Genomic DNA, 19,289 nt, shown 5'->3' with positions numbered 1-19,289 from the left:
ATTAGCAGGCAGCACAGCCGCGTATAGTACTAGTCCAGTAAGTGTAATTGTCAATACATTTTCTCTCAATCGATGCCAACGTCGACGGTGTCACAATAATTGAGAGGAAATGAGTGATGAACGATCTGAGTCATTGCTCCTGGCTTATCTGTAAGAAAAATAATTTTTTTCTATTGGGAACTACGTTCAATATATTAGACTATGTTTCGTGGGCGAGTTCTTGAGTAATATTACTCATTATGTCTCTATCTATAGATCTATTTAGTATATTCAGAGACAGTAAGACAGATTAACATGTCTTAATGAGTTTTATACAGTTAGATACATACACAGCTACACAATCTGTGCGTGCGCTTGCTAGCTAGCAAGAGACAAATCGAACAGGTGTGGTACTTATCTGGCTTCATGGATCGAAGCGCTGAAGCCATAATCTTTTTTCCTCCTTGCAGTAGTCACACTTTGACTTTCATGACGACTGGCTCGTACAGAAAGTCTAGGCGAGTATGCAAATGACCTAAACTACCTGTCAAGAAAATGACCCGCTCATGAAATTGCCAAAGAAGAAGCATAGGTCTAGACGTCAAACCTTATGTGACTGGTGCGTTCATTCCTGTTTGCTGTGATAGATGATGACGGGTTATCGGTGATTATCGTGGAAGTATAAGTGATAATCTGATAAAAAAGAGTGCAAAGGATAAAGGACAATTATTCAGGTTATTCAATATGCTGAGCAGTCCAACATGGTCGGGGAGCATCCAGCAAGATTTGATAGAAAAACTGTGGGTGGCAATTCTGACTTGGGATGCAGACGATGCGGCTTCCGTGCAAAAATCTCGCGATGACGAGGCGAAAAAGAAAGCAGGAAAGAGAGATGATGATGATTTAAGCGACGAAAGCACTAGTAGTAGTAGTGATGATAGTGATGATCATGACAGTGACCTTGGCGACGATTTCAGCGACTTGGGAGCGGTAGGCGACAGCAGCAGGCTTCCGCAAGTTAATCGATTCGATCTGTTTTCTGTAGCGAAACTGAAGCAGAGCCAACAGAAGAATGGCGGTAGCACCGAATTGCAGGATGTCAACGGAAACTTGAAAGACGAGGAGAAGGAAAGTGACGATAAAACGGACAAAATAGCGAACGAAAAACAGAAAGAAATAGAATCTTCTATCGCGGGAGAAGCGACAGAAGGTCAACCTAGTAATGTTTCTCCCAAAGTTTCGCCACAAGCACCCGGTGCTAGGCCGAAACTCATTCAGTCGAAATCTCACCATTCCATTGGTACCGAAAGCCAGAGGCCTCGTCCTAATACCCTCAGCTTCACTAAACCTCAGAATACAGGTAAAAAGCTGTTTCACTCTTCTTCTTTTTCTTTTCCCTCCCGATATCCTACCGGCGCCAAATCGAGAGGCGGTCCAGACAAAGAAAGTCCTGTTTCTCATTTTGCAAAGCCGGGAAATTGCAGAGACAGGAAGAGTCCTCTTGGAGTCCCAAAGCAAAGTCCTTCCGGACTACCGGCCAGCCCACAGAGGCCCCAGAGAGTCTTCCCTTCGCAGGACAGGGCTAACTTGCTCGACGTCGTCCCACGCAGGAGGCTCATGTCAGACCCTAAATCTTCTCATGGGACTAGCGGCGCCTCGAGGGCCACCGCCGTCTGGCATAGGAAAGCGGTGACCCCTGATGCCTCCAGGCCCTACCCACCACTTCACAGACTCGAAAGCATTAAAAGGGAAGCTAAGAATGACGAGGCTTCGTTGCAACAGAGGCGGAGTCTCAGAGGAAACCTTCGCAGGTGGAACACTAGTACTAGTACTACTACTACTGGTAGTACTACGAGAAAAGACGTCCGCCCATCCAGCGTCTTCATGTCACCATCCCTAGGAGACGAGGCGAGGGGAACCGCTAATTGCAAGAAGAGCCCCCAAAAGACAGGTGAGAAGCAGGAAAAACAAAAAATCTTGTCGAGTCCCGACGTCTCAACCGCAAACAGAAGAAAGGGAAACGCCGCGCAGCCTTGTAAACCGAATGGTGCAACGAATAGTATTACAACATTCTCCTCTCAGAGAGCGAATATTACGAATATTAAATCGCCAAACAAGGAAACGCAGCGACTGGCGGATACTCCATCGTTGAGTCAACGTAAATTAACTGCGAAGAAGGTCAACGCAAAAGGCCAAGAGCCAACAAAGCTCTCGCAGAACGCAGAACCTTTGAGAGAAGTACGCGGGAGACGCGGCGAGACAGAGGTAGATATTCCCGACGGAAACTCGAGAGAAGAGGAAGAGGCAACAAACAAAGCTGGCGGGGCAGACCCCGATTTGCACGAAAGGACCATATACGGCAATGAAGCCGAGGTCACTAGGCTGGAGAACTGCCTTAAAGAGGCCATACTCGGCGTCTTGCAGGGACTTCCAGAAGGTTGGATATTGGTGAGCATTGATTGTAATGTCCTTGAGAGTTGTCTGTAGGCCTATGCATTCTAACGCTAAAACCGTTTTATATATATATATATATATATATATATATATATATATATATATATAGATATATATATACATATATATATGTGTGTGTGTGTGTGTGTGTGTGTGTGTGTGTATGTGTGTGTGTGTGGTAAATATTCTTTATATTTTTACTTAGCATTTTTTATTTAATGATAAGTACATGACAGAGAAAACCTACAAACATATATAGCAATTGAGACGAAAGTATTTCGAAACATATCCATAAATTGAATTCCGGTCCCGTATTCTGGCCAAAATATTTACAAAGTAAAATAAAAACTGAATTTAAACTAAAGTAAATTCTTTAAAGAATGCAATTACGAAACCATCCCCAAGCCCCGTGCTATAAAAATGTGCTTATTATGCAAATGCTCACATAAACAAGAATGCGCGTGTATCTCGGTGCTAAGGTTTATCCAGGAATTTAAAGTAACCTATTGAATTTCGAGCAGGTGTTGGTAAGAGCTGTGAAGTAAATTTATCCTTGTGCTTCATAGCACTGCTGTGGTACCTTTCACTAGTAGCGCCTTATAATTTTAGAAAATCGGATATTAAGTAGACTTTATTTGATTAGATAGTTCATACTCTGGTTTTGTGATACGCAAATGGTTTTAGGACGTTTGAAGAATCTGATATCTGTTTGGAATTGCTTTCCTTTTTTGAAATAAATATTTGAAATCGGCAGTAATGTATAGCGATGGAATGAAAGACTGATAATTCCTAGGTTATAGAATAACAAAAAAAAAAAAACAAAAAAAAAAAAAAAAAAAAAAAAAAATATATATATAGATATATATATACAAGATATTATATAATATATAATATAATATATATATATCTATATATATAGATATATTATATATAGATATATATATATATTATATACATACACACACACACACACACACACAACAGCAAGTCTGTACCGGGTGAAGATTACCAAATACAAGGCAACTGTAAGTCATGATGCCTGGAACCAATTCTCTTTCTCAGTTTTATTTCTGAAGTTTTTTCATGCTTATTTCATTTCCTTTTCTGCACACACACACACACCACACACACACACACACACACACACACACACTCACAAGCATAGACGCCCACACAAACCAAAATTGTGCAATGGATGAACATGCAGTATGTACGAAAAATCCTGAGTGAACTTGGGAGGAAAAATGAACCAACAAAAGATTTCAAAATGTTTTGGAAATGCAGAAATGTATGTTGTATAGAGAGATAGAGAGAGAGAGAGAGAGAGAGAGAGAGAGAGAGAGAAATGGATAGGTTAATACCTTTAAGCCAAGTTATCTATATCTATATATAAATCTATGACTGTTACAAAAACTTATATATATATATATATATATATATATATATATATATATATATACGTAAATAGCCACATGAAAGGTGAAGAATCAAAGACCAGGTACCAAGCGCTTTCGTGTATTGCGTACACTACACGAAAGCGCTTGGTACCTGGTCTTTGATTCTTCACCTTTCATGTGGCTATTTACGTACATATTTGTCACGTGCTGTTGGTGACTTATTGCTGATATATATATATATATATATATATATATATATATATATATATATATATATATAATATATATGCCATACATACACACACATGTACTTATGTATATAGTAAGTATATGTATGTGTGTCTGTCTGTTGTTTGTATTTCTGTAATTTGTTCCTGTATTTTGCATACATTTAAAGGTCTGCTTAGCATATTCTTCCTTATGGTAATTAAGTATGATTTCAAATAAGAATGAAAGCACCCAAAAGCAAGAATCAAGAGCCAAAATAGCACACGTAAAAATACCGACAATCTTCCACAAGAATCACCCTGTAACTAAAGCACTTATTCCTTTTATTCCTCTTCTTTCCAGGTTCCAGAACACACGGCCGAGTTATTCTCATCCCTGTCTTCAGTGGTGGACTCCTTCCCCCGCCCAAATCACGCCCGCTCCCGCGTTCTGGAGGCCATTGTTGACGCCCACGCCAAAAGGCCTTGCGACAAGGTACATCCTCGCTATTATTATTATTATTATTATTATTATTATTATTGAAAAAGAAACCCACAAAATCACTTTGTAACTTGTTTACTTCTAAGTAAACAAGTTACAAAGTGATTTTGTGGGTTTCTTTTTCAATCTTCAGAAGAAAACTGAAAGAAGTTTTTGTTTGGATTATTATTATTATTATTTATGAAGTAATATAATGCTATTCATACGTAATAAATCCTGTGTAGCCACTATAGAGTAAGTCTTGCATTATAATCTAGTATTTACATTGATTCTGATTACAATTGTTTTCATATGATCTAACAAAGAGTATAATGGATTTTTTCTCCTATAAATATATAAACATCTCAAACTAAAAAATATATATCAGTAAAAAGAGCGAAGGAAAAATGCAAACTCCACTGCAGACCCTTCGTTCATGAAAATCCTGATAGCTCCCAGTAATTCAATACTATTTTTAAATTTAATTTCTCTACTTTAACCTGACCTCGCCATCGCCAGGGCGAGATTGCAGCGCTGAACAACGCCCACCTACTGCTCTACGTCGGCCTAAAGCTCTGCAGCCAATTCTGGGGACGCTCGCCCACTGGAGCTGGGAGGGAATCTATGCTGAAGCCTCCAGCGGAGGGAGGTGGTCTCCAACTGTCCTCGGAGACCAAGGAGCCAAGGAAAGGTCCGGCAGCAGGGTGTCTGGGGAATGAGGATGAAGGCAAGGAATCCAGGAATGAGGATGAAGGCAAGGAATCCAGGAATGAGGATGAAAGCAAGGAATCCAGGAATGAGGATGAAGCCGAGGACCCCAGGAATGAGGACGGAAGCAAAGAATCCGGGAATGAGAATGCCTCGGGGAAAGGTGCTCCAAGCTGTGGCAGAGAGGAGAACGGGAATAGTGACGTCAAGCTGGAATTGGAGCAGAAGGGAATCGCTCTGAAGATTTTGGGGGAAATTCTGAAGTGCGAAGGCTCTTTTGATAGGTTGATGGTGAGTGTTTGTTCTTATGTGTTAAACTTTCATTATAATGTTGATGCTTACTTCTTTTAGCTTTCATTGTAATAATAAGGTTTTTCAATTTCCATTGTAATTGTGAGGTTTTTCAACTTTCATTTGTAATAATGAGGTTTCCAATTTACCTTTAATTGTGATAATGAGGTTTTAATTTACCTCTTATTTTGTGAATAATGTTTTAATTTACCTTTCATTGTAATAATGAGGTTTTTCAATTTACCTTTCATTGTAACAATGAGCTTTTCTATTTACCTTTCATTACAACAATGAGGTTTTCAAATTACCTTTCATTGTAAGTATGAGGTTTTCAATTCACCTTTCATTGTAATGATAAGGTTTTAATTTACCTCTCATTGTAATAATGAAGGTTTTCAATTTACCTTTCATTGTAACAATGAGGTTTTTCAATTTACCTTTCTTGTTATAATGAAGGTTTTCAGTTTACCTTTCATTGTAATAATAAAGTTTTTAATTTACTTTTCATTGTAATAATGGGGTTTTTCAATGTACAGATATTGCGTCTTTAAGTTTAATTTAGTTAAACATTTTTTTTCCAGATGTGCCTTCTTCTGGGTTCCAGGGCCCCTGGACGCGGGTCTGGATGGTATTGCGAGACTGAGGACGAAAACGAGAAGGTGGAAGATCTCAGATTTGTCCTTGATCACTTGAAGTTTGTTGAAGGCTGCAGGTATAGCTCTTCTTTACTAATTACAATTGTGTCTTTTTGTAGGTTGTTAAATTCATATATAAAATCAACTACAATAATAAAGTTATCATACGTAAAGTTCAACGCTTTTTTTCAAGTTAAACAGAGGCACTGGACTTTAGAATATAGAAAAAATTTTCATCTCAATTATCTTATTAAATATCAGCTGAGTATTTTGTAAGTTGTCAAGTTCAAATATAAAATGCAGTTCAAGAATAAAATGATTATGCTAGAAATTTAACATAATTCTTCTTGACAGACTGAGGCACTAGGCTTGAAATAAAAAAAAGAAGAAAAAAAAACCTTTTAATCTGAACCATCTTATCAGAGCTCTGAATGGCCTTCAAGTGATTAGACTAACACAGGTACTAACTTCGGTCTAGCTATGCTTATTCATTTAACCTATATATAAAACTATCTATCTATATATATATATATATATAATATATATATAATATATATATAATATAATATATATATATATCTATCTATCTATCATCTATCTATCTATCTATCTATATATATATATATATATATATATATATATATATATATATATATATATATATATATATATATACCATCAAGGTAAGACCCAACTAACTCTCTTTTCCCCCCATAATTTTTTCTCTCACCCACAAATTACCGCCTTCTTACAGTAATTGCTGATCCCTAGAATTACGAATAAAGTAGCTAATTCTTCTTCTTGTGAATTTTCCTAATTAGAGGTCGAAAACAGCCTCGTGTTTATGCTGTATAACCACAAAACAATGAGAGCTCAGATGAGGCTAAGTTGGAGGAGATGAATAACAGGTTACTGAGTGACATATTGCGGACAGAGTCAATTAGGCTCTTGGAAAAAGGCCTTCTGAAACCAACAGGCTCAGAAAAGACACAGACGAACAAGTTCCACAGAAACACAGCAGTCAACGAAAACTTAAGAGGCATGATTTCTATCCAGTGAGCAGATGCAACAATACCTCAATGATGTATAAATCTCATACTGGTCTCCGGAAGCTTTTGAGAAGACCGTTTCGCTCTTGGAGAGTGCTTCAAATTTCCCACAGGCAATGTTCATCTGATGTGCATGAAGGTCTTCCTAGTAAAGTTATCATTATTCTGCTCTAATGTTGGTTCAGTAGATCATAAGAATACCGAAACCTCAACAGTCCTTTAAGTTAAGATGATGTGGCAGAAGTTCTTAGCTGTAATTTCTACCTAGCTTTCTTTTAAACTTTCTTTTTACTTTCTTAGGGTAAGCGAAGTCGTCAACACTCCACTCTGGTCGTGTGGCTCATCACCAGTGGTGTTGGCTGCTCTAGCAGAGAGCCCAAGGCTGGTTCTAGCTTTGTTGCAGTACGGCGCTGGAGGTGGACCTGCTAATCTCTACCTGTACTCAAGGTGCTATACGTGAGTATGCATGAAGAAGATTTGTATTTTCAATTTAGTGCTATAGTAGATTCACATCAACCGTGCATTTGATGTCTAGGCCAGTCCCTTACGACGCTCCTAATTGGCTACTGATAAGCCAGTCACAGGGCTGGAAAGTCTCAGTCTCTTTCGAGAGTTCACATGGGTAGGATTTATGTTCCACCTCTCCTGAGGGCAACGTCTTTCAAAAAGTATCACTCAGGAGAGGTGTAACATACATCCTGCCTATGTGAACTCTCGAGAGAGACTGAGTTTCCAGCCCTGTGATTGGCTTATCAACAGCCAATCAGGAGCGTCGTAAGGGACTGGCTTAGACATCAAATACACGGTTGATGTGAATCTACTATAGTACCAGGGACAGAGCAATAAAGATAGACACAGGAAATAGTGCTGATCAAACTCATGGAGAAATTAAATTTGCCTGTACAAGAATTCAACTAGTTTCTGATCATGGAGAAATCAAATTTGCTTGTTCAAGAGTTCAACTAGTTTCTGATCATGGGAAAAGTAATTCCAGACTTTTCTGTCAAGGTATAATTACCAAACTTGAGGGACCATAACTTTTTCTTCTGCAAAATCATTGACTTCATCCAAGCTACATATAAATTCAATCACTATATCTTGTAATTTAAGAATAACCATTCCTTTGGCGTCAATTTCCCTGGTTCTATGACGTAATTCACACAATGGGTCTTATTTTCATCGAAGCTACATAAAATTTCAATCAGTATCTTTTGTTTTTTTTTTACGCATAACTATTCATTTTACGTCAATGTCCTTGGTTCTATGACGTAATTCACACCAAGGGTCTTATTTTCATCCAAGCTACATAAAAATTCAATCAGTGTATCTTGTATTTTACAAATAGTCATTCCTATGACGTCAATTACTAAGGTTCTGTGACGTAATTCAGACATAGGGTCTTATTTTCAAGACGAATTTCGGTTGTGTTCACCTCAAAACCTCTTAGACCTGACACAGACAGGAACGCTTCTAATTCAGACAGAGGTCTCATTTTCAAGACGAATTTCGGTTGTGTTCACCTCAAAACCTCCAAGACCTGACAACTTCTTCTCTCTGATCAGGAACGGCGTCTACCTGGCCATCGCTTACCTAGTTCGGAAACTGGAAAGCCAGTTCAGAGAGGCAACCACTGAAGAAGAAGGCAACGGCCCAGGCGCAGACGGTGAAGAGGCAGGGGAACAGGCGGCTCCTCCTGAAGCAGGCAGGCATCTTGACGACGACGAAGAAGGCAGACTCCTCCAGGGGGATAATGGAGATGTGCCAGAGAGGGAGGTGCCGCAGAGGGAGAAGGGGTCCTCTGGTAATCGTGATCTTCTGAAGCTTGCCGGACCAACTCCCACTGCACTGTGTCTCAGGTATGTGTGACACGCTCCTCTGAACTGATTCGAAAAAGTTAGCGACCTTATAGAGTAGAGAACTTTTCTACTCTTGGGAGAGCAAGAACTTTTGCTCAAGAGTAAGAACTTAGCTACTGTGCGTCGATTAGCAGGTAAATGCAGGGTGTCCATAAAGTCCCAGTACCATTACAAGTATTTATTGCTCAGAAACCATATCTGTGTTGATATACAGGGTGTCCATAAAGTCCCAGTGTCATTACGACATAGAGTAATGCAGTTTTTGTAGAATGTTCTACATTTCCTCAAGTCTACATTCAGAGCACTTCATTCTACAAAAAACTGCATTACTCTATGTTATATGGTTTCTGAGCAATAAATACTTGTGATGGTACTGGGACCGTATGGACACCCTGTATACCAGCACAGATATGGTTTCTGAGCAATAAATACTTGTAATGGTACTGGGACTTTATGGACACCCTGTAGATCAGCACAGTACGGAGACAAACAACAGAGCATAGCAACGGTAAAAGCTACGTCAGCCTAGGTATCTACTATGTTCTCGAATGCTGCTGAGTGGTTTAAACTTAAAATTCACACGGACACTAAGTAATCCACACTGTGGGGACTTTCATGATTCACTTCACGTATTTGAAAATCATTTCATAAAAATAATGCTATGAAAACTCCGATTTTTCGAAATGATTTTAAAATGCAGAGTTGTTTAAGGAAAAAAATCACATAAGTAATCCACATTCAACCACTTTTCACGATTCACTTCCGAGACTTTTGAAAAGCATTTGGTAAAATGATGCTAAAAGCAAACCCGGATTATCAATTGGCAAACCGTAGCAAACTGACGAACGTCTTCCGCCGCCAGGTACCTCCTCCGAGCCGTTCCAAGGGTCCCCATCAAGTTCCTGCGAGACCAACTGAGCGGCTGCTTCAAAGACAGCTGGCAGGACGTGGCTCATCTCCTGCCCCATCCTTGCTGTTTGCAGCCTCCTTCTCTCCTCCATCTATCTCGCGCTGCCTGCAGACAGCACTTCCGCAACCAAGACCTGCTGCCTCAGGTCATAGATGACCTGAATGTGCCCGAGACGCTGCGGGAATATCTGAATTTGCTTAGGGATTAAAGTCGAACGCGTGGAAGATGTTCTCATGTTCTGGCTACTCTTGTACACGACGATGCTTAGCCTAGTAAGGCAAGGCAGGTATTTAAGAATGGTGCATATGAAAATGACGATATGAGGCAGGAATGTGATGCCTTATCCGACGAATACGATTATTTACGAGTTTGTTTTCATAGAAAGACTTCTGTCAGTTACCGACATTTGCGACGTAAGTAGAATGTCCCCGAGAAGTTGGCAACTCGAATATTTGCTAGCTGGGTTAGGAGGAATATGCGCTATATATAAAATAATACTTAAATCACTAATACCTGAATTGTACGATATTTATTAAGCTGATGGGAAAATGATATAGATCAAAACGAGAAGACAGACATATTGTGAATCCAATATTTACAATCTGGATTAGGAGGAATATACACTACTATATAAAAATATACTTAAATCACTAATAACTGAATTGTACGGTATTTATTAAGCTGATGGGAAAATGATATAGAACTCAACGAGAAGACATATGGTGAAAGTGAAAAAGGAATGGTTGTGATCGTTCCTGCAAATATACTGGAAAATAAATTCCTGGAAATATACTGGAAAATAAATGGGTTTCCGGTCACTGGTTTTGATTTTACCGAAATAACTTATCTTGCCGATAAACAACAATAGAGAGTTCTCTCTCTCTCTCTCTCTCTCTCTCTCTCTCTCTCTCTCTCTCTCTCTTTATATATATATATAGTATATATATAATAGTATAATAGATATATATACTATGGTATATACAGATATTTATCTATATATATATGAATATCTATCTTTATATATATTTTATATATAAATCTATGCCCATATACATATAAATACACACACATATATACAGTGATATAGTATATAAATGCAATATATACATAAATACAGATACATATATATATATATATATATATATATATATATATATTTTATATATATATATATATATATATATATATATATATATATATAATATATATATAGTGGTACATAACTTAAATGAGGATGAGCAAATTATTCTAGAGAGAGAGAGAGAGATAGAGAGAGAGGAGTAGAGAGAGAGAGAGAGACGAGGAGGAGAGAGAGAGAGAGAGAGGAAAGAAAATCCACCACCAGAGAAAACAAGGCAAAAACACACCGAAAATAAATTTTCTTTTTTTGCGGCACAATAATGACAGCCATTTCGAGATCAAAACAAGTATGAATCAACGGTTGGTTTTTTTAAAAAGAAGAATTGCTGCTGCTGCTCGAATACCAACACCCCACCCCCCACACACGACCCCACCGCCCCACCCCACCCCACCCCCCCCCCCCCCCCCCAAACCACCTCCACCCACGCTGCTGGTATATATGTCAATAGCGTTGACCTTTGCTTTGCGAATTCTGCAAAATTGTAAGCTAAACAGCCTTTCTCTCTCTCTCTCTCTCTCTCTCTCTCTCTCTCAGCTAATCTTGTACTGGATAAAAACAGGCTTTATTGCTATGAAATCAAAGCTATTATTTTCTCTCTCTCTCTCTCTCTCTCTCTCTCTCTCTCGTGTGCCTGCACGTGTCATTCTGTCCGTCCGGGAAAGATATTGTTATATTTTGTAAACAAATTTTTTTTATCTGTCAGTCTGTTTTTGTCTGTCATGAGATGACATGAATAATTGTTGTTTTAAAGTTTTGGATAGCGGGTGGGTGGGAGGAGAGATACTATTACTTAAAAAAAAAAACAGTTTAAAGGATTTCAATCTGTGTTTGTTGCTGTCTTGTTTATTGGTTCTCTTTTCGAACGGGTAGAAATCAGTAAAAAAAATCATTATACTGTCAATTTAGAATTCTACATAATCATCCGTTTTGGTTGTGTAATCAAGTCTGTCATTTGTGTCGCCCTGGATGCCAATCGTTTAAATTTTTAGAACGTGTCTAGACAGTTTCAAATGCTTAAGAATCCATATAAAAATTCTAAGCAAAGTTGGGAAAAGCCAAAGACCTTTTTGCGAGTTACTGGTAACACATAAAAATTAAAAATATTTTATAACAGTTGGTCAAACACGCGAGAATGATGGACTAAGTTGACACAGTGCTGGGCTAACATTTATACCCTTCAATTGCTTGACATTCTAAGAAATGATTTTCTTAGTGTTTTGCTGATAAACACATATTTCATTTTTCATATTGACTTTCATGTATAGGCACGGGCAAGAAATTCTCACGTGACTTCTGACATTTAACGAAAGACTTCCGCAAGTAAGGAAAAGACATATAGGGTATACTGTGAAGTCTTATCTCCTCCCGAGGTTAACATTTCGTTTAAGGTTTCCGCCGTAGTCCTTGAAATCCAAAAAATGGGAAATAACACGGTGAAATGTTCATCTCTCCCACGAAGATTCGAACCCAAGTCAGGGGGAGAATAAGTTTAATACTTAGGCTATTATGTCATCAGGAAAGTATACCTTTAATAACAATTATCTTTGTATTATTTAGGTCAAACGGTTCTTGATCTGTCAAACTTACCACGAAATAAGAAGCACAAGACCAGTGATGGATTACTTTTAGAAATTGTATCGTCGTGTAGTGGTGATAAGAGAATACATTTCTGGAAAACGTAATAAAGGTTTGTACGCTTATAATACATGGTGTGGGGTATCTACTAGTTTGTTAACTGTTTTCAGAGTTGTTGAACCTGAAGTTTCATTAAATATATTTGCTTATGAAACGTCAAACCAGGCTGCTACTGAAGCCCCATTCATCAAAATTGAAGCACTCGATGATACTATATGAAACTGTCGTACTTTTTAGATAGCTTTTGGAAAAATATATTATCAATAACTCATTGAACAAAAACATGTAATGACGATTAAAAAAAAATATTTATAGCAGAATGTTTTTCACAGTTATTCGCGTTTCAAATGCAAAGGTGAAATGATCCCATATTTCGAAAAGGTCAGAAAGCTTGATTATAAAAAGACGGACTCGTTTGCATCATCCAAAGGCTTTGCACTTTTATCTTTTGACCTTTCGTGGAAAAATCAAAATGGAGTTTCTGTATTGCTTCATTAAGAAACGCCACGATATCAGATAAAAGTTTAATGACAAGGGAATTTACGATTTAATGTAAGCTTATGAAAAATCTGAGAGGTTATTTTTTTGTTGTTGAAAAATCTAAATTGACAAAAGGCTGTCATTTTTACAAAATGGACTTTTATCATGGCACATACGTAGCTGTATTCGATAACACCGTCGTTTGTTGTAACAACAGTTGCTATTGATTTTCTAAAAAAAAAAAAGTAAAAATGTAACTCATAAAGCGTCAGTCTTCAGCGATAACGAACAGAAACCAACAAAACGAATCGCCAGATAAAATAGGAAATAAAAAATGAGCTATTCGTGGAAATCTGCTATTCAAACGAAAAATGTCATTTATGAAAATCTATTTTGCAATGTAATTGATAGTTTAGAGAGCAATTGGGAAGTTGAGTTATTATAACTAAACTGGTAGCGTACTTATGGTCAATTTCATCGGCATAACTTGAACGTAATGATATGGAAATGAGGAAAATCACCTTATTTTGAAAGTAACTTTGTACAACGAATTTAGAGGAACATTTATATGCAGCCGAGTGTTGCTTAGTGCTATATAAACTTATATAACCTATCCTCACTGTTATTATTATTATTATTATTACCAGGAACTTATGGGGGGGGGGGGTGTTGTGGAAGGGGTTAGGATGAAACCCCATTATAAACCATCTTTGGGGTCGCCACTATAACCCTGCCAAGTTTCATGCCCATCGGACCAGCCGTTTAGCCGTGATTGAATGACAGACGGACGGACAGACATAACGCCCATTATAGTAAGATTATTATTATTATTATTATTATTATTGTATGCTGGAAGTAAACCCTCTTTTAAACATGTTTTATTAAAAGTGATTGCTGCCTCAGCTGCATTAATTTTATATAGGTTCTTCTCTGTTTTTCTAATTATTGCTTTCTCATTGTTGCTTAAACTGGTGAGCAACGCACCGAAGGTTGCCATATCTCAATTAGGTCAAACGACTGGATTTTTATTGGTAAAAAATTTCAGTGGGGGTAGTCAAATTTTCGGGTATATCCCGTAGAGTCTATTGTAGATAGAATTGATGCTAAATTCTATTTCTTTTCTATTCTTTTCGATTCTTTCCGGACGTTTTGTCTGAATAAACCTCAGACATCCTCTTGGGCGGAGGTGGGTGAAGGACTGAAGTGAGAGGGCGAGTCCAGCTGCTTATATTGTGGTGGTGCAGCGGAGGGCGTCGTGCCGCTGCCTTTTCATTGGCTAGTGGATGAGGAGCTGCTTTTTTCATTGGCTGCCTGGCTGCGGGCTCAAGCCAGCTCCCGGGCGCATGCTCAACAGGTGCGCCGATCTTCTCAGCTGCATATCTTCACGCCGGGCTTCATTTTGATTGGTTAAAGGCCGCGTGACGTCACCATGGTATTAATGTCGTCTTTGGTGGTATTTTCCTCTTGAATTGGGGCGCGTTTTCGGGCGGCGATATGGTGATGTTTGCCGTTACTGGAGTGGAGTGTTCCTTCGCATGCAGGTCGGGAGCAAAAAGGCCTCCTGTATCGTATTCATGGAGGGCTTTTGCTCCTGGATGAGTAACGCCTCCAGGAGGAGCAGACGGCGAGGGTTGGGTGCTCTCCCTATTATCCTGGTGTTACGGGTAATACAGTCGCGGGAGATTGTCTCGGTGGGCGGTGAGGGCGTGATTCTTGATAGCCCCTTCTTGGGCGTGACAGGAGATTCTCTTCGCAAGACGCATGGTAGTCATTCCAATGTACTTCCCAGGACATCCTCGGGCGGGGCATATGAGGGGGTCTCCTGATGGCGGTGAGGGGTTATTTTTCATGATAAGGTCTCTTGTTTTCCGGTTTTTGTAGTATATTATAAGGTCCACTATCTTGCCTTCTTCAATGGGGAGGATGTTCTCCTTGATGATCTTCTTCATCGTCTTCTCCTCCTCGCGGTATTGAGAGTGCATGAAGGCCTTATAATGCATCTTGATGTTCTCGGTGGGGCGGGGTCGTGGGTCTTCTTCCTCGTTCGAGTACCATCTTTCGAGGGCGGTGCGCACTTCTTGACTGATGAGCTTATTAGAATATCCGTTATTCACGAGCATCTGTGAAGCTCTATCAAGCTCGAGGTGTGTGTCCTGCCAGGTAGAACAATGGGAGAGGGCCCTTTTCACAAAGGCCCTGACGGTAGTGCTCTTAAACCTGTCAGGACACTCGCTATCCCCGTTGAGGCACATTCCTAAATTTGTTTTCTACGTGTAGACAGAAGTGCGGAGACCGTCTTCTGTCTTCGTTATAAGGACTTCTATATGGGCGCCGTAGAAGAGAGGGTCTTCGCCCAGAGCCAGCACCCATGCAAATACGCCCGTTACATAGACGATATCTTCGTGCAAGTCGACACCGAGGATGAGGTAGAAGCCCTACGTCGCCGATTCCAGCAATGCAGAGTGTTAAACTATACAGTCGAGTTTAGCACCAACGATCGGCTCCCCTTCCTCGACGTCCTTATAACGAAGACAGAAGACGGTCTCCGCACTTCTGTCTACACGAAGGAAACAAATTTAGGAATGTGCCTCAACGGAGATAGCGAGTGTATTATTATTATTATTATTATTATTATTATTATTATTATTATTATTATTATTGTACTTAGGAAGCAGACCCTCTCTCAAGCATACTTTATTAAAAGTAATGGCTACTTCAGCAGCATTACACTTGTAGAGATTCTTCTCTATTTTTCGAATAGCGGCTTTTTCCGTGCTACTTAGACAGGCTAGTAGAGCGCCTATGGAGGTCATGATCAAATACAGAGTCAAAATTGGTGTATATATTTGAATTTTACAGATAAACTATGATACCATAGTTATCAAAGTCATTAACGATATCTCTCTCTCTCTCTCTCTCTCTCTCTCTCTCTCTCTTTCTCTTTCTTGAAGCAAGCGAGCTTTCGTCTGGAGCTGCCAGACATCCTCGGGCTGGGAAGCTGAGGGTGGACTGATCTTGAAGCGGTGTCCGTCCTCGTTTATATTTGGAGTTGACAGCAGGGGGTTTGCCCCATGCTGATCTACTATTGGCTGGTGGCGGTAGGTCTTCGTTTTCATTGGTGGCTTATTATTATTATTATTATTATTATTATTATTATTATTATTATTATTATTATTATTATTATTATTTTTTATTTATCTATTTTAGGGTTTGATGTGAGATAAGCTGTAAAATATAATATATTTGCATGTCATAAAATAATGGATTTCATTTATTATTATTATTATTATTATAATATTAATAATAATAATAATAATTATTATTATTATTATTATTATTATTATTATTATTATTATTATTATTATTATTATTATTATTATTATTATTATTATTATTATTATTATTATCATGATTATTATCATTATTGTATACTGAAAGTAAACCCTCTTTAAACATGTTTTATTAAAAGTAATTGCTGCCTCAGCTATCTTAATTTGATAGAAGTTCTTTTCTATTTTCCTAATCATTGTTTTCCCATTGTATTATTATTATTATTATTATTATTATTATTATTATTATTATTATTATTATTATTATTATATGTGGTTGGTGGTGTTGAATCGGTCATCAGAGCTATTTTAGACCTTTTGTCATCAACATCAATCAGACTGATGATAATGAAGATTGGTTGGAGAATAACACTGGTTTTGTCATTATAGTTCAATATCATTATAATCATCACCCAAACCATGATTATGACGATTTCTGTCGTCAGTGTCGAATCTGTCATGACCGCCATTTTCGACGCTCACTACCACTGACACCATCGCACCGATGATAATGAAGATGATGATAATAATGAATGTCAAAACGACATTCAACATGCAATGTTGTCATTATAATAACAATCAAAACAATGGTTCTGATGCTCATGATGAGTGTAATGGTCGATGTCGAATCACCTCAACACAGCAGTTTTCAACCGCTGCTGCTGCCATCAACATCACCACGCAGATGATAATGAAAAAGATGATATAATGATAATAGTGATAAATGCCAAAAACGACAATAATTCAACTTGGTCCTCTTCCTGTCGGTCCCCCTCCCCCCTCTGAAGGACCCAATTACGACCCAATTCAATATTCATACCCGGGGGTTGGTATTGATGTTGCAATTCGTATTCGTGTGCGTGGGCCCTCCTCTTCTTAATTGCAGAGGAGAGGAGAGGAGAGGAGGAGTCCAGAACGCGGCAGGACAGGTAACTAACTAATACAGGTAACCACATCGACCAAGGCTCCCTTCAAAGTGATACGGGCAGGAAGAGGTTAGGTCGCATTTGGCGAAGGAGTGTCGTTCACGGGAGGAGAACTGGAAGGGAAGAAATAGGTTAGGTGTGATCCAGAAACGCAAAAGAAGAAGAAGAAGAAGAAGAGGTAGAGAAGGGCATGCGTCATCCAGAAAAAACAGAGGAAGAAGTCTAAAGAAGAAAAAAAAACAGAAGTAGAAACAAGAGGAAGGTCAGGTGTAATCCAGAATAGCAAAGGAAGAAGAAGAAGAAGAAGAAGAAGAAGAAGAAGAAGAAGAAGAAGAAGAAGAAGAAGAGGGGGAAGTGTCATTATAAAAAGAGAAAAAAGGGAAGAAATAAAGAAAGAGCTCCTCGATGGGAGTTTTCAAAAAGTCGACACTGATCTCTCTCCACCTCCTGAGGATATTTGGCTGCTTCCCCTACAGGTGGAGCTTTTCCCAGGGCGGGGGCAAACTGGACATCTCCTTCTCGCTCTGCTGGGGCGCCTGGAGCGCCCTGGTCATCACCGGCATGTGTTCCCTCTCGATCAAGAACATCGTGTTCTCCCAGCTGGGTTCTCTCGGGTCCCAGAAGACGGTCGAGATTCTCTCGGAGATCATCGCCACCAGTTACAACTCCATGGTGACGATCATGTTCGTCTACCTGAACATCAGGAGTCGCTGTCTGGCTCAGATCCTCAGGGCCGTTTGTGACCTCAACATCAGCATCAAGAAAAACGTCCTGGGGGTCGACGATGCTCTTTTGTTGGTCTCCTTCCTGGGGTTCCTCACGGGGAGCTTCTGCAGCTTGGCCTTCACGATCGCTCACAGAAGCAAGGGAGAAGACGACATAGGTCTGCTGGTGATCAGCGCCGTCAGCAAGTGCGCCGAGAGATTCTCGGACCTGGCCATTTTCACGTTTCTGCTCGTCGCTTATTTGCTCGTGAAGGTCGTCAGCATCGAAATGGAGAACACCGTCAGTTCCCTAGGTACGACCTGCTTAACCAAAGCGTGGCCGTTACGTCCGTGGACGACTGGAAAGGTCTCTGGAATGGTTCCAGAGAAGGAACTGGATCATCCAGGCCTTTCAGTGACCAAGTTCAAGGTTCCAGAGGTTCCAGAGAAGGGACGGGATCACCTAGGCCCCTCAGTGACCAAGTTCAACATCTCAGGTGCCCCCGCAAGCCACCTGCTCCAATTAGGAGACGTGGTGCAGAGCATCACTCACTACATAGGCTTACCAGTGGGTCTCCTGCTTCTGAACACCATCTTTGCCACCACTGCTTTCCTCTACAAAGCCATCACGTTCGGTTCTGTCTACTATATCATGTACCTCGCCATTCCGTTCTTCAGGATGATACTGATCATCCTCATTCCTGATCACCTGATAAGGAAGGTAAGATAGATATTACCTCGCTGATTTTCCATCTGTACGTCCTCTTTCTTGTCCAAAGCCACACTGCTCTTCTCCTATGCGTCCCTCTGTTATCTGTCTGACTTTCTCGGTTAGAATAAAAACCTACAAATTTTCAGTTGTACTTCAAACTAAACTACAGGTTCTCAGTTATACTTGATATTAAATTACAGTTATTATAGTTGAATCAAATACTATTCTGTAATGTTTACAGTCATCCATATGCCAGTTTTAGTGGCTATAAATTGATCAATTTATAAGTATCTTAAGTATCTGTTCTTTTTACCTCATCCTTATACAGGAACGAAACTATTCCAGTGACCCATTCGACTCGAACTGTTACCATACTGTTGCACTATTCCTGTGATC

General features: G+C 39.3%; 2 protein-coding genes across 2 annotated transcripts; both read left to right on the top strand.

The window, feature by feature from the left end:
- The first annotated feature begins 371 nt into the window (after positions 1-371).
- LOC135200970 (uncharacterized) lies at positions 372-10,776 on the top strand. The gene is made up of 7 exons (XM_064229749.1): positions 372-2,427; positions 4,401-4,532; positions 5,037-5,516; positions 6,098-6,228; positions 7,501-7,656; positions 8,763-9,056; positions 9,919-10,776. Exons 1-7 carry the CDS (start codon positions 724-726, stop codon positions 10,172-10,174), a joined length of 3,153 nt encoding a protein of 1,050 aa, XP_064085819.1. The 5' UTR covers positions 372-723; the 3' UTR covers positions 10,175-10,776.
- Positions 10,777-17,079: 6,303 nt separating this feature from the next.
- On the top strand, positions 17,080-18,911 carry LOC135200576 (uncharacterized). Its single transcript, XM_064229207.1, has one exon. It carries the CDS (start codon positions 17,883-17,885, stop codon positions 18,909-18,911), a length of 1,029 nt encoding a protein of 342 aa, XP_064085277.1. The 5' UTR covers positions 17,080-17,882.
- The last annotated feature ends 378 nt before the right edge of the window (positions 18,912-19,289 follow it).

The sequence above is a fragment of the Macrobrachium nipponense genome, chromosome 27, assembly GCF_015104395.2.
Source record: "Macrobrachium nipponense isolate FS-2020 chromosome 27, ASM1510439v2, whole genome shotgun sequence".
In the NCBI taxonomy this organism is placed as follows: Eukaryota; Metazoa; Arthropoda; class Malacostraca; order Decapoda; family Palaemonidae; genus Macrobrachium; species Macrobrachium nipponense.
Note: the sequence above shows the minus strand (reverse complement) of the source record. Positions and strands in the feature narration are given on the sequence as shown.